The sequence below is a fragment of the Leucoraja erinacea genome, chromosome 9 (genome assembly GCF_028641065.1).
Source record: "Leucoraja erinacea ecotype New England chromosome 9, Leri_hhj_1, whole genome shotgun sequence".
Classification (NCBI taxonomy): domain Eukaryota; kingdom Metazoa; phylum Chordata; class Chondrichthyes; order Rajiformes; family Rajidae; genus Leucoraja; species Leucoraja erinaceus.
The window spans coordinates 30,930,563-30,944,122 of NC_073385.1; the positions used below are offsets into that span (position 1 = coordinate 30,930,563).

At 41.7% G+C, this 13,560-nt stretch overlaps 1 protein-coding gene across 1 annotated transcript in view; it reads right to left on the minus strand.

The window, feature by feature from the left end:
* Positions 1-630: 630 nt before the first annotated feature.
* LOC129700200 (armadillo-like helical domain-containing protein 4) overlaps positions 631-13,560 on the minus strand; it is a 94,611-nt gene continuing 81,681 nt past the window's right edge. Inside the window, exons 7-9 of the mRNA XM_055640483.1 lie at positions 9,302-9,333; positions 4,528-4,662; positions 631-1,427 (exon numbers count right to left, since the gene is read on the minus strand). Coding sequence (XP_055496458.1) covers positions 1,359-1,427; positions 4,528-4,662; positions 9,302-9,333 — 236 coding nt within the window. The 3' untranslated portion in view covers positions 631-1,358. The remainder of the gene's footprint in view (positions 1,428-4,527; positions 4,663-9,301; positions 9,334-13,560) is intronic.

Here is a 13,560-nt window from a genome sequence, read left to right on the forward strand (position 1 = left end):
TTAAAATTGTTACAAATTCATGACCTACTTGATAAAGACTGTTTAAAGTAAGGAATGCTTAGAAATCCATCTCTGGTCAACAGCTTCAATGCAACAACCCTTCAGCACATTGTTCTCTGCCTCTCATATTCATTCTCCTGTTTACAATGGAACCAGTTTGTGAGATAAAGTACAGAGCATTTGCAAGACTTCATAGTTTTCTACCTATTGAGGGTAAATTACTAGGCTTAAAGTCATAGAGCGTGACAGCAAGGAAACAGACAAATTTGGCCTAACTTGTCCATGCCGACCAAGATAACCCACCTGCCCCCTCCTAGAATAGGGAAGATTCAAACAAGAGGACATAACTTCAGAATTAAGGGACAGAAGTTTAGGAGTAATATGAGGGGAAACTTCTTTACGCAGAGAGTGGTGGCGGTGTGGAATGAGCTCCCAGTGGAAGTGGTGGAGGCAGGTTCATTGGTATCATTTAAAAATAAATTGGATAGGCATATGGATGAGAAGGGAATGGAGGGTTATGGTACGAGTGCAGGCAGGTGGGACTAAGGGGAACAAAATTTGTTCGGCATGGACTTGTAGGGCCGAGATGGCCTGTTTCCGTGCTGTAATTGTCATATGGTTATATGGTTAAATAGTCACATTTGTCCACATTTGGCCCATAATAGCTCTAAACCTTTCTGATTCACGAACCTGTCCAATGTCTTTTAAATGTTGTTATTGTACCTGCCTCAACGATCTCCTTGGCAGCTCGTTCCATATACCCACCACCCTCTGGGTGAAAAGGTCGCCCCCTCAGGTTCCTATTAAACCTTGCCCCTGTCACCTTAAACCTATGTCCTTTAGTTCTTGATTACCCTACGCTAGGTAAAAGACTGTGTATTCACCCGAACTATTCCCCCCATGATGTTATATCCTTCGAAACGATCACCTCTCGACCTAGGAATAAAGTCTTAACCTGCCCAACCCCTCCCTACAGCTCAGGCCTTAGAGTCTTGGCATCAGTTACACGGGCTCCAAAAACATGAATTTTGGTAACAAAATATAAAAACTGCAGTTTCAAAATTACAGCAACCAAGCAATTATTAGATATTGCAACATCAGCACTTTACATTTGTTCTTTCAATTATGCAGAATAAATTTATACTGAACTCAAAACGAGGCTCTCGTGTGAAACAAATATCGAATAAACAAGGCTTTACAGAATATCACAGATAATTTTGCCAACCTTAATCATTTTTCGACATTTAAAGAATAAACACTTGGAACAGAAAGCTAGTAGCATGTAGCAGTGTCATTCTGCACCTTAAATTCCGATGCAGCTTCGTGTAGTTGCTTTACATCAAAGATTCACTACGTAATTAAAACTCATCTTCGGAACTGTCAGCCAACAGCATCACACGGTCTTGCATGCTGGTGAAATCTCTTGGCTGCAATTTCAAACAAAGACACAAGAATTTGAATTACTATATTTGTACGGTATTCGCATTTGATAAGACTGATGGTTAACGTAGCATTTCATGGAATTGGCACAAGCCGTTAGAGGTGCTGTCTCACAGTTTCAGCCAACCAGGTTCAATGCTGACCTCTGGTGCCGTCTGTGTGGAGATTTCATGCTCTCCCTGCAATTGCCAGTGTTTCTATCAGGTGCTCCAGTTTCCTCCCACAAAACCAAACATGTGCAGGTTATTAGGTTAATTGGCCACTGCAAATTGCACCTACGGTGTTAGAATCTGATGGGAATGCAGGGGGAATAAGATGAGATTTGCCTGATGTTTGGAGTGAACTAGGGAATTATCGGCTAATTTTCATTTTCATACGGTACGATCCCATGAAAATCAATGAGATGAGTCGTCGGTCGGTCAGTGTCGGTCAGTCTGGAAATGCTGTCCGTCCTGCTGAAGTTACGCTGTTTCTATATTTCTCTCAGTCAATCGGTTTTGTTAGCTCTGTGATTCAGGTCACCCCATTACAGGAAGGATGTGGAGGCTTTGGAGAGGGTGCAGAGGACATTTACCTAGAAAGCGCTGCCTGGATGAAAGGGGAGCTTGGACAGACTTGGATCTCTCTGGAGCATCGGAGGTTGAGAGGAGAGCTGAATAAAGTACATAAAATGATGAGAGGCCTAAATATTGTAGACAAAGATTTGAGGGCACAGTTTTAAGGTGAGTGGGGCAAAGTTTAAAAGAGATATGCGGGGCAAGTTTTTTTTTTACACAGTACCTCGCACGCACTGCTGGGGTGGAAGTGGAGGCAGATTTAATAGTGACATTTAAGAGGCTATTGGATAGGCACGTGGATACAGAATGAATGGAGGGATATGGATCAAGCGAAGGCAGAAGAGATTAGTTTAGCATGGCAGCATATTTGACACATACACTGTGGGTCAAATATGACGCCAAGTTAAATTAATCTCCTCTGCCGGTAGATGATCTGATATCCCTCCATGCACTGCATATCCATGAGCCTATCTGAAAGCCTTTTAAACATCTGTATCATATCTGCCTCCACCACCATCCCTGGCAACACGTTCCAGGCACCCACCACTCACTGCGTAAAAAAAACCTCTCCTTTTCACTTTTCACATGCCCGCTCACTTTAAAGCTGTGCCGTCTAGCCTATGACATTAACACCCTAGGAAAACATTTCTGACTGTCTACAATACTTTCATATACTTAATACTTTCATATACTTCATAATTTCATATACTTCTGGAAACTGCAGGGGTTCCAAACACGCTCAGAGGTCCCAGAAATTCTCACAGATTCAGAGTGCCAATTATATTTGCAGAAAAAAACAAAGTGCTGGAGGAACTTAGCGGGTCAGTTAGCATCTATGGAGGGAATGTTTCGGGTCATCTGGACCATGAGAAATAATGTTGCACAGAAGAAAAAAGAGACGTGTAAGAACTTTAAAAAAAAAAAACCATCACAGCTTTTACAGGAAGCATGCAGTTACGGTTGGCCAGTGATGAAGGATTTTGGGACAAAAGATCTGAGTGCACCACTGGCTGAGACCATTGCCTGGGAGATTGGCCCTCCACAGCTGACCAGGCTCTCCCTGTCCTGACCAGCTAGAATTGAATGAACTGATAGATCAGTTGTTAACGTGAACAGATCCAGCAGAGAACTGGATAAGCAGCGGGCAAAGGAGCTGATCAAGAAAGCATGACAGGTGATGTGCGATATTCCATGGCACATGAGCTACAGAGGTGGTAATGCAATTGTGCAGACTGTGGTATCAAATTGTGCAAGGTGAGAATAAAGAGTACGTCAGCCAGTGAGATGGAGACTTAAATATTGTCTTTAACGTTTTGTATTTATAGCTTAAAAATAAATACAAAACCATTGAAACGTAACCTATCCATGTTCTTTCTACTGCTTGACCCGCTGAGTCATTCAAGTCTTTTGTATCTTTTTTTTGTAGAAGCCTGATGAAAGATCCTGACTCGAAGTCACCAATTCATGTTCTCCAGAGTTGCTGCCTGACCTGCCAAGTTACTCCAAAACTGTGATTTTTTTGTAAACCATTGAAAGTATCTTCTTAATATTAAAATTCTTAAAACTGAACACATAAGATGACAGACTCCACTGGGAGAATAAAATGTCTCTCTATCCTGTATTTGAGTTTGAAATATAAAAATTCCTGAAGGACAAAACAAAATAGGTAAAATGGGAATTTCACTTAGATCCATACTGGACGCATTTGTTTGGTGCTTGATCTGCTTATGTAAGGAATGAGTTATGAGGAATTAGATTAAACCAATAATGTTTTAAAAATGGAAATGACGGGAATGAACAGGGTGAATGCACAGTATTTTGCCCAGGGTAGGGGAACCAAGAACGAGGTGACATAGATTTGTGAGAGGGGCTGGATTTAATAGGAACTTGAGGCAACTTTGTCACTCACAAGTTGCCAGAGGAGGAAGTTGAGGCAGGTACTGTATATATAATAGCATTCAAAATACATTTGAACAGGTACATGGCTAGGAAAGGTTCAGAGGGATATGGGTCAAACAGGGGAAAATGGGACTAACCTAAATGGGGCATCTTTGTCAGCATGGACAAGTTGAGCCGAAGGACCTGTTTGAGTGATCCAAATAATAATGTGTTGGAACTCAAATCCAAGAAGACTAAAGGGGCTGTCCCACTGTACGACCTAATTCAAGAGTTCTCCCGAGTTTCCCCTGATTCGAACTCGGAGAATTACGGCAATAGCCACTCGTAGGTACTCGGGGCTCTCGTGGACCTTTTTCAACATGTAAAATCTTCACAAGTCTTCACGAGCTTACCACGTTTCCCGAGTACCTGCCGTTAGCGTTACGAGCCGCTAAGAGACTTCCCGAGCTCCGACGTACCCGCTACGTACATTCTAAGTGCTTACCACGAGTTTGATTTTTTTTTTAAACTCGGGAGAGCTCTTGAATTACCTCGTACAGTGGGACAGGCCCTTTAAGGAGAAATCTGTACTGTTACACAATGTAGGTTAGTATGCATTGTAGTTTTTCTCCCATCAATCCCTTGCCTTTACCTTGGTTTCACGCCTTTTAAATACGTTTTTCCTCTTTCGATTCATCACCTTAAGACTATAGAGAGCCCCTAGGATAAAGAGGGCTCCAGCCACACCAACTGCAACAGGCATTAACATCCCAGACATATATCCTGCCTGCAAAACATATGTGATAAATATTAGTGACAACTTCATCGGCGGTTTAATCTCAGATAGCGATATTTTCTGAAATTGCATGAATTCATCAAATTTATACAAATAACCATTCAGTGTCTATGAAAGCCATACAATGTCATTTGATTGATTTATTGATTAAATGATACAGTATGGAAACAGGCCCTTCCAGCTCACCAAGTCCACGCTGACCATCAATCACCTGGTCACACTAGTTCCATGTAGAAACAAGGAACTGCAGATGTTGGTTTTTACGAAAGAACACAAAGTGCTGGTGTAACTCAGCGGGTCAGTCTGAAGAAGTGTCGTGACCCAAAACGTCAACTATCCATGTTTTCAGAGATGCTGTCTGACCCGCTGAGTTACTCCAGCACCTTGTGTACTTTTCACACTACATCCATGTTATCCCACTTTCACATCCACTCCTTTCACACAAGGGGCAATTTATAGAGGCCACTTAAACTATAAACCCACTCATCTTTGTGATGTGGGTGGAAACTGGACCACCTGGAGGAAACCCACATGGTCACAGAGAGAATGTACAAACTTCACAGTCATCAGCCGAGATCGCACCCTGGTCTCTGGTGCTGTGAGGCAGTGGCTCTACTAGCTGTGCCACAATCTCACAAACAAAACAGATTTGCACTTATTCTGTGGTAGAAATAATGTTGAATGCATGAGATAAAAGCAGAAACAAGCAAATGGCCATTGAGATCACAATATTATTTGATAAGTTCAAGGTTGGTCTGGTCTCCTCAAATGGTGCTGCCAAATCTGCAAAACTCTCTGTTGACCAGATAACTCTGTCTTAGCCTTGCCCATATTTAATTACAACATCGCACACTCGGGTATCTGTAATTCCAAAGGTATGCAAGAGGATACTGCTCCTAATCTTATTTTTAAGTGGCCCAACCCTTGTTCTGAGACCATGGCCACAGTTACAGACTCGTCAATAACAAAAACATTTTACAACACCTATCCTGTCAAGCCCCCCCGCAGAACTGTGTTTCATTGAGATCATCTCCTTAGAATCAGAACAGCATGGAAAGAGGCCCTTCGACCTATCTTGTCCATGCCAACCAAGATGTCTCATCTAAGCTTGTCCCATTTGCCTGCAATTGGCCCATAATCCATCTAAACCTTTACTATCCATGTACCTGTCCAAGTGTCTTTTAAATGTGGTAAAAGTACCTGCTTCAACTACCACCTCGTTCCACAAAGCCACCACCCTCTGTGTGAAAAGGTTGCCCCTCTTACATTAAACCTATGTCCTCTGGGTTTTGATTTCCCTGGTCTCCTTCTTTTAAACTTCAGATGGTGTAGGCCTATTGTGCTCAATTATTTCTCCTGGTATATTTCTTTCCTATTTAATAGTAACACACTTTTTAAAGAATTGTATTCTTATTCTTGCTGACAAAGCAGATCCCCTCAAACGATTTCCACTTACACAACCACTCTCTACACACTTGGGCAACTTTAAAGAAGCCAATTAACCTACAGACACGCACGTCTTTGGGATGTGGGAGGAAACCTGAGCACCGGGATCACCGTGCTGTCACAGGGGAAAAGTGCTAACTCCGTACAGACAGCACTCGAGATAAGGAGCAAACTAGTCTCTTCTACCACCCATGCCACTGTGATTACCTCTAATCGTGAATTAATCATGAAGGATTACTTTTAATGTGTGAGTGAGTGGATGCAGTCTGGGAGAAGTTGATCAAAATGTGGAAATTTAAAAAAAAAGTAAGATTAGCGTAAATGATGGTCAGTACGGACTCAATGGGCAGAAGTGCCTGTCTTCATGTTGTATTACTCTATAATTTCATCACGATCCCAGTTTGCAGTGCTAAACAGGTGCTGGAAAGTAATAATATCCACTTGGGGAGGTCCTCCGAAAAAAAGTCAAATGGGAAAATTATCTTTAAAAAATGGTTAGTTTAGCATACACCTTAATTTTGCCACTAAAAATCTAATCTGCACAGGAGATTACTTCAGCCTGTGTTGCAGCTGTGTCTCGTCGTTGAAAATCATGGGAAATGGGTCTCTAAAGAATACTCCGTGGCAACCACGGCAACGTAAAGGACTGCAACGGGTGAGGAAACTGCAGGAGAGGGTAGGGCAGGTCTTCAGTGTGTTTGGTCACACTCTCGCTATGCAACTCTCTCACCCCCCCCCCACCATTCAATTGAAAAGATCGAGTCCTAATCTCCTGAGTGCGCCAAGCCACAGTGAGCTATGAGCTCACAGCTCTGCGGAGATCTCAGTAAGCATCTCTGTGGTGCACTGCTGCAGTAGTATGTGAGATTTGCAGAGAGCTCAAATCTGAAGGAGGCAGGTGCATGCAGCTCTATATCAATGTCCCCGAGGAGACTTTTTCATTCACTCTGTGCTCCTTGGTTTAATCATACTGAAAACAAAGATCTTTGGATGCATATAATGCTCAAATCTCTGTCATTAAGACAGAGATGAGGATTGATGATGTCATTCTTCGTGTGAACAATGCAAAAGAAACATTAGCCATGTCTGAGTGATGTACGTGGTCCAGTTTTGCACCAGACTGGATTTTAACAGCAAAGTCAGTAGCAGGTTAAAACCTCACGCAAAGCAGTCTGCACATTAAAAATGAGTTTAATTCCACAGCTTTTATGTCCTCACAACTTACTTTTTAGTCAAAATAAGACGCAAAGTAATGGAGTAACTCAGCGAGTCAGGCAGCATCTCTGGAGAACAGGGATATGTGATGTTTTGGGTGAGGATCTTCTTCAGTCATTTTGTGTATGCACCATTTCTAATATACATTGTAAACAGTTCCAGTACCAGTCTCTATGGCTGCACATGTCAAAAAATATTAATTTAACCCTAATTTTATTTTTCTTTGTGACTCGTTATTTATCCATGTTAATATGTTACCCTCAATCACAAATGTCTCCTGCAAACACTTCCTTAACAATGGATTGTAACATTTTTCTGACAACCAATATTAGGTTCACTGTCATGGAGTTCATCCTTTCTTCTTTCCCTCCGGAATAGTAGGATCGCATTTGCTGCTTTACAACTTGCTGGATACTTCTGAGAATCTGGAGAAGACAATGTCAAGACAATTTCTTCCTTTAGAACTGACGGATGCAGGCTATTATTCCAGGGCAGTTGCTAGTTCTGAGGAGAGGTTGGACAGATTAGATTGTTTTCTCTGGAACACTGGAGGTAGAAGAGAGATCTGATGGAAGTGTATAAAATTATGAAAGGCACGGATAGGGTAAACAGTCAGAACCTTTTTCCCCAGTGTGGATATGTCAAGGACTAGAGGACAGAGCTTTGAGGTGAGAGGGGCAAAGTTTAAAGGAGTTTAGGGGCAGCACAGAGCTGCTGCCTTACACCACCAGGGAACCAGGTTCTATCCTGACTACTGGTGCGATCTGTACGGAGTTTGTACGTTTTCTCTATCTTTAAAGATGTGTGGGACAGAATTTTTTACACAGAATATGGGGGTGCCTGGAACGCCCTGCCAGGGGCTGTGATGGAGGCAGGAACGATAGCGGCATTTAAGAGGCTTTTAGATAGACACCTGGATATGCAGAAAGCGGAGAGATCGTATGCAGGCAGATAAGATTAGTTTATCTTGGCATCATGTTCAGTATACATTGTCAGCCAAAGGCCTGTTCCTATGATATAATGTTCTATGTTCTTTGTTTTCCATAGTGACATTAATTGTTTTAAATTCTTTATTCTTTTTCTCCTAATATTTGCGGTTTGTTTTTAGTGCCTTCTTCCGTGACAACATATACAAAATATTTGTTTAACATGCTGCTTTTTCATTATTGCCCATAATTAATTCCCCATCAGTGCTTCTAAAGAGCCAATGTTGACATGCTACTCTTTTCTACCTTCCCATCCACCTTCAATAGATTCTCACTTTCTATTTTTTCCCTCTTTGTCAATATTTTAATTCTTTATTCGTTCGTCTCTAAAATTCTTCCATTTGTGCAACTTTATAAATCTTTTTTTTCTCCAACCTAAAATCATCCCTAATTTCTTTAGATGGCCACAGATGGATCATGTTCCCCAAGGAGATTTCATTTGCAAATGTAATGTTTGTATTTGTGATTTATGTGGTATTTTATCACATATCTATGTCACTCTTTGCCTGCCATGTTACACCCTCATCCCTTTTATAGCTAGTTTCAGAGTTAAAGTTGTTCCCAAACGAATGTTGAAATCCTAGCATATTCTTCCCCAGAGGATTCTTCTCCGTGAGATTACTAATTAATCCGGGCTCACGATACATCAAATGTGACGCTCCCGGAAAGGTGAGACAATTGAATACGGAAACTAGAAATATGTATAGAACATCCCTTCTGCAAACTTTACCTAACATTTTGCCATGTTGAAGAGTGTGAAGCTAACCACCAACTGGGCAGCAAGCACAGTAGAGCAACTTGGGGCATAAGCATCCCAGCAGAAGTGCATTAAGTAATATTAAAAGTTGTAAGGCTGTACACACAAATAGACAAATTTCAACAACACAGATTTATATAAAGAATAATGAAGCATTGTGCCCCTCAGTACTGACTCAACACACAGAATATATCCTCTGCCCATATAAAAATCCTCAGCCACTTACTTTATTTTTGATTTTCTCGAGCCAGCTTCTAACTGAAAAAGGATAGAAAATAGCTGTGTTAGAACATGTTTTCATTTGAAACAAACAGATGAAATTAAGGCAAAATATTTACCAAATAATTCATTGATATATACTTTGGTGACCATGGAAGTGGAGTAGCAGAAGCAAGGACAATTCATTCAATAATAAGCTTCTATGAAGCCCAAGCTATCAATAGTTCTGTAGACTGTATCAATTACCCATAGGAAAAATGCAATATTAATGTGTTCCCTATTGTTTGAAATTATCACAAATACTGTGGAGATTTAATCATTGAAGGTTAAATGCCCCTTGAGGACATATTATAACACATTGAAAGAACGCCTAATATTTTGTAATAAATCAATCTCTGTCAATCTGCAATTACAATCCATCAGAATTACAAATAGATTTCACTCTCATGTAATAAATCAAGAAGATGACATGATACATAGGAAGCTAACTTTATCCTTTTTCCATTCTTTACTGTCTTGAAGCATCAATTAGTCTTCCAAGGGAGCTAATTCATGCTTTTCCAATCAGCAGTGGATGCCGTTGCCCACTTATTTGTTTAGTTTAGTTTATATACAGCATAGAAACAGCCCATTCAGCCCACCGAGAACATGGCAACCATCACACTAGTTCTAAGTTATCCCACTTCCTCATCCACCCTACGCACATGGGGAAAATTACAGAGATCAATTAACTTACAAACCCACATGCCTCTGGAATGTGGCAGGAAACTGGAGCACCTGGAGAAAAACTACAAGTTCACAGGGAGAACGTGCAAACTCCACAAAGACATCACCCGAGGTCAGCCTGATTGAGCTGGGGTCTCTTATAATATTTGGGTCTTTGTTAATATATCAATTATGTAAATCAACCTGCATTTATAATCCATCAAAATTAAAAATAGATTCCGGTCATGTAATAAATCATGTAATGGAAATTGACATAATACAAAAGTGACTACCTTTATTCTTCTCCAATTCTTTACTCTCTTGAAGCAACAATTTGATTTGCAATGGAGCCAATTAATTGCAATTCTAAACAGGATGCAGAATTGCTGTTGACTGTTTATTTATCTATATAATTAAAAGTCTTATCTTGACCACTTCCTGTTTGCACTGTGCTTTGATTTTAGAAAAAAAAACTATCACATATGGCTGTGATTTTTTGGCTATCTTACTCAGAGTCCTCCTCCGCTGCGCAGGCCCTGAGGATTTTTCCCATTGATGAAAATTAAAGGACTTATTAGTGTTTAAAAAATCTGGAGATTCTCTCTCCTGTCAATCACTGCCATGAAGGCTACACCCCTTCTGGTGGGAGGGGGGAGGGACTATAAAACCCAGAATGTGGGTGTGGCTCAGTCTGTCTGCAAGATGGCGAGGGAGAGGTCACGACTCTCTGTCTGAGCTGGGAAACTACAGAACATTGTGAGTATGCAAAGTACTTGAATAAATGATTTGTTAGCCCTTAATGAAAATGAAATGAGTTGTTTGGCCTGCCGTGTGCTTGAAACTGCAATGGCAATGGAAATGAAGTGAAAATGCAATGAGTTGTTTGGCTTGGGCCTGCCCTGTGCTTGAAACTGCAATGGCAATGGAAATGAAGTGAAAATGCAATGAGCTGTTTGGCTTGTGCCTGCCCTGTGTTTGAAACTGCAATGATAATGGAAATTAAGTTAAAATGCAATGAGCTGTACGGCTTGAGCCTGTCATGTGCTTGAAACTGCAATGGCAATGGAACTGAAGTGAAAATGCAATCAGCTGTTTGGCTTGAGCCTGCCCGGTGCTTGAAAGTGCAATGGCAATGGAAATGAAGTGAAAATGCAATCATGGAGTATGGACCTTGTGGGCCGAATGGATTCTTGGGCAGGCAGCTCAATCATTCAGGACTGGTGGGCTGGCAGCTGTTTGGCTTGAGCCTGCCCTGTGCTTGAAAGTGCAATGGCAATGGAAATGAAGTGAAAATTCAATCAGCTGTTTGGCTTAGCCTGCCCTGTGCTTGAAACGGCAATGCAATTGGAAATGAAATGAAATTAGTTGTTTGGCCTGCCTGAAACCACTAATTCGGCCGACAAGGTCCCTTTTAGACGCAATGGGCTAAGTCCCTTTTGGCCCCGGAAGTAGCCTGTGATTCCCCCTTGGAGGGGAACTTTTGTGTCCTTGGGGCAAGCCCGTGCCCCAGGCTTTGCAGGAAAAATGTCCAGAAAATGTGCACTTTGGGATGAGAAGTTGACTCCAATTTTTTTTAAGAAGCCCCTTCATTATTTATTATCAAGCCTGTACTAGCCCAGGTCACTTCGGCCCATCAGTAAGTATCCCCCTGCAAGTATTAAACCTCGCCCCAATATTTTTTTTCTTTCCCTTCATTTGCTCCCTGTGAGATCCAGGCCAGGATAGACTTTCCTCCTTCATTGCTGTGATCTGCAGAAAAAGATGAAAAATGTCTAAAATCGATTCTCCACCCTCTCCCCCTTCTCTCTCACAGTGTCGCACCTGTTTGGGCAGAATTTCTGGCAGTTTCTGAGCTGCCAGCCCACCAGGCCTGAATGACTGGGGTGCCAACCCACTAGGCCTGAGTGTCTGAGCTGCCAGCCCACCAGGCCTGAATGGCCTGCAAATAATCAATTTGGCCCACAATGTCCATATTAGCCCTCTGGAAACCAGTCCCTTCGGCCCACAACACCCATACTAGTGCTCCAGAAAGCCCCCGCCCCCCACTGGACAGCAATATTAGAATTGGTGGAGAGGTGGAATATTGAGTTGGGGGACCAGCCCTCCCGTGTGAACATGGGACCTAAAGAGTCCCACTTAGACTAGTCTGCACATAAAAGTCTGGAAATAACAGGAATATAATGCTTCCATGAATCATTGTCATGATATTTATATGGAAATAATTAGAATTCAATGCGTATGTAGATCTAATATGCATATGTCAGGCAATTTCGTTCTAATGATAACAGTATTTAAGTGCTAAAGTCAACTGCAGTAGTGTTAGGAAATATCCTAAAACCCCATCACAATATATGCTACAATCAAACTGGTTATTACAATGGGAATGTTTACAAAGTCAAATGATACATTTTGATGACATTGCCTGCTGTGCTAAACTACAGGCTCCTAAACAGAGAAATAATGCCTGTGATTCTATTTGCAATAATGGCTCTAGATGCTGTTTTCAATTGGTCTTCCGCGAGCTAAGCGTGTTTAATGAGGCATCAGTTGCAACCATCCTCAATGAGCACATAAATCACTCCACTGCTAGATTCTCTGCAATATATATTTTTTGTCAGTTGCACCAGTGAGCAGCGGAAGTGGGTTTGTAATCGCCAAAATGTTCCGTGAGAATGATGGACTTGTAATATGTGCTATTTTGGTGACGAGTAACCCAAATATCCAAGGATATGGAATGGTTTAAATAATTAAATGGAGACCTGGAGACACAACTATTATAACTCCTGCTACACGGGTGGGTTTAAACTAAACAGTGGGGGGTGGAGTCAACAACGTGGAAGCGTATGCGTGCAGTTAATGGGAAAGAGAGTGGAGGAAAGGTCACGTTTAAACTAACAGGGCAGGGGGATGCGAACCAATATAGGCAGACAGAGGGACATAAAAGGAGCAAAGGGTAGAAGGGAGATAAGAAAAACAAACCTGAAAGCTTTGTGCCTAAATTCGAGGAGCATTCGTAATAAGGTGGATGAATTGAATGTGCAGTTAGTAGTTAAGGAATATGATATAGTTGGTATCACGAAGACATGGCTCCAGGGTGACCATGGCTGGGAGCTAAACATGCAGGGGTTTACGATATTCAGCAAGGATAGACAGAAAGGAAGAGAGGTGGGGTGGCATTGCTGGTTAAAGAGGAGATTCATGAAATAGCAAGGAGAGATATTAGCTTGGATGCTGTAGAATCGGTATGGGTAGAACTGCAAAATAACCAAGGGCAGAAAACGTTTGTTGGAGTTGTATACAGACCACCATACAGCAGTAGGGAGGTTGGGGATAGCATCAAGCAGGAAATTAGGGACGCGCGTAGCAAAGGTACAGCAGTTATCATGGGTGACTTTAATCTACATATAGATTGGGCCAACCAAATTGGTAGCAGTGCTGAGGAGGATTTCCTGGAATGTATATGGGATGGCTTTTTAAACCAATATGTAGAAGAACCGACTAGAGGACAGGCCATCCTAGACTGGGTATTGTGTAATGAGGAAGGATTGGTTAGCGATCTTG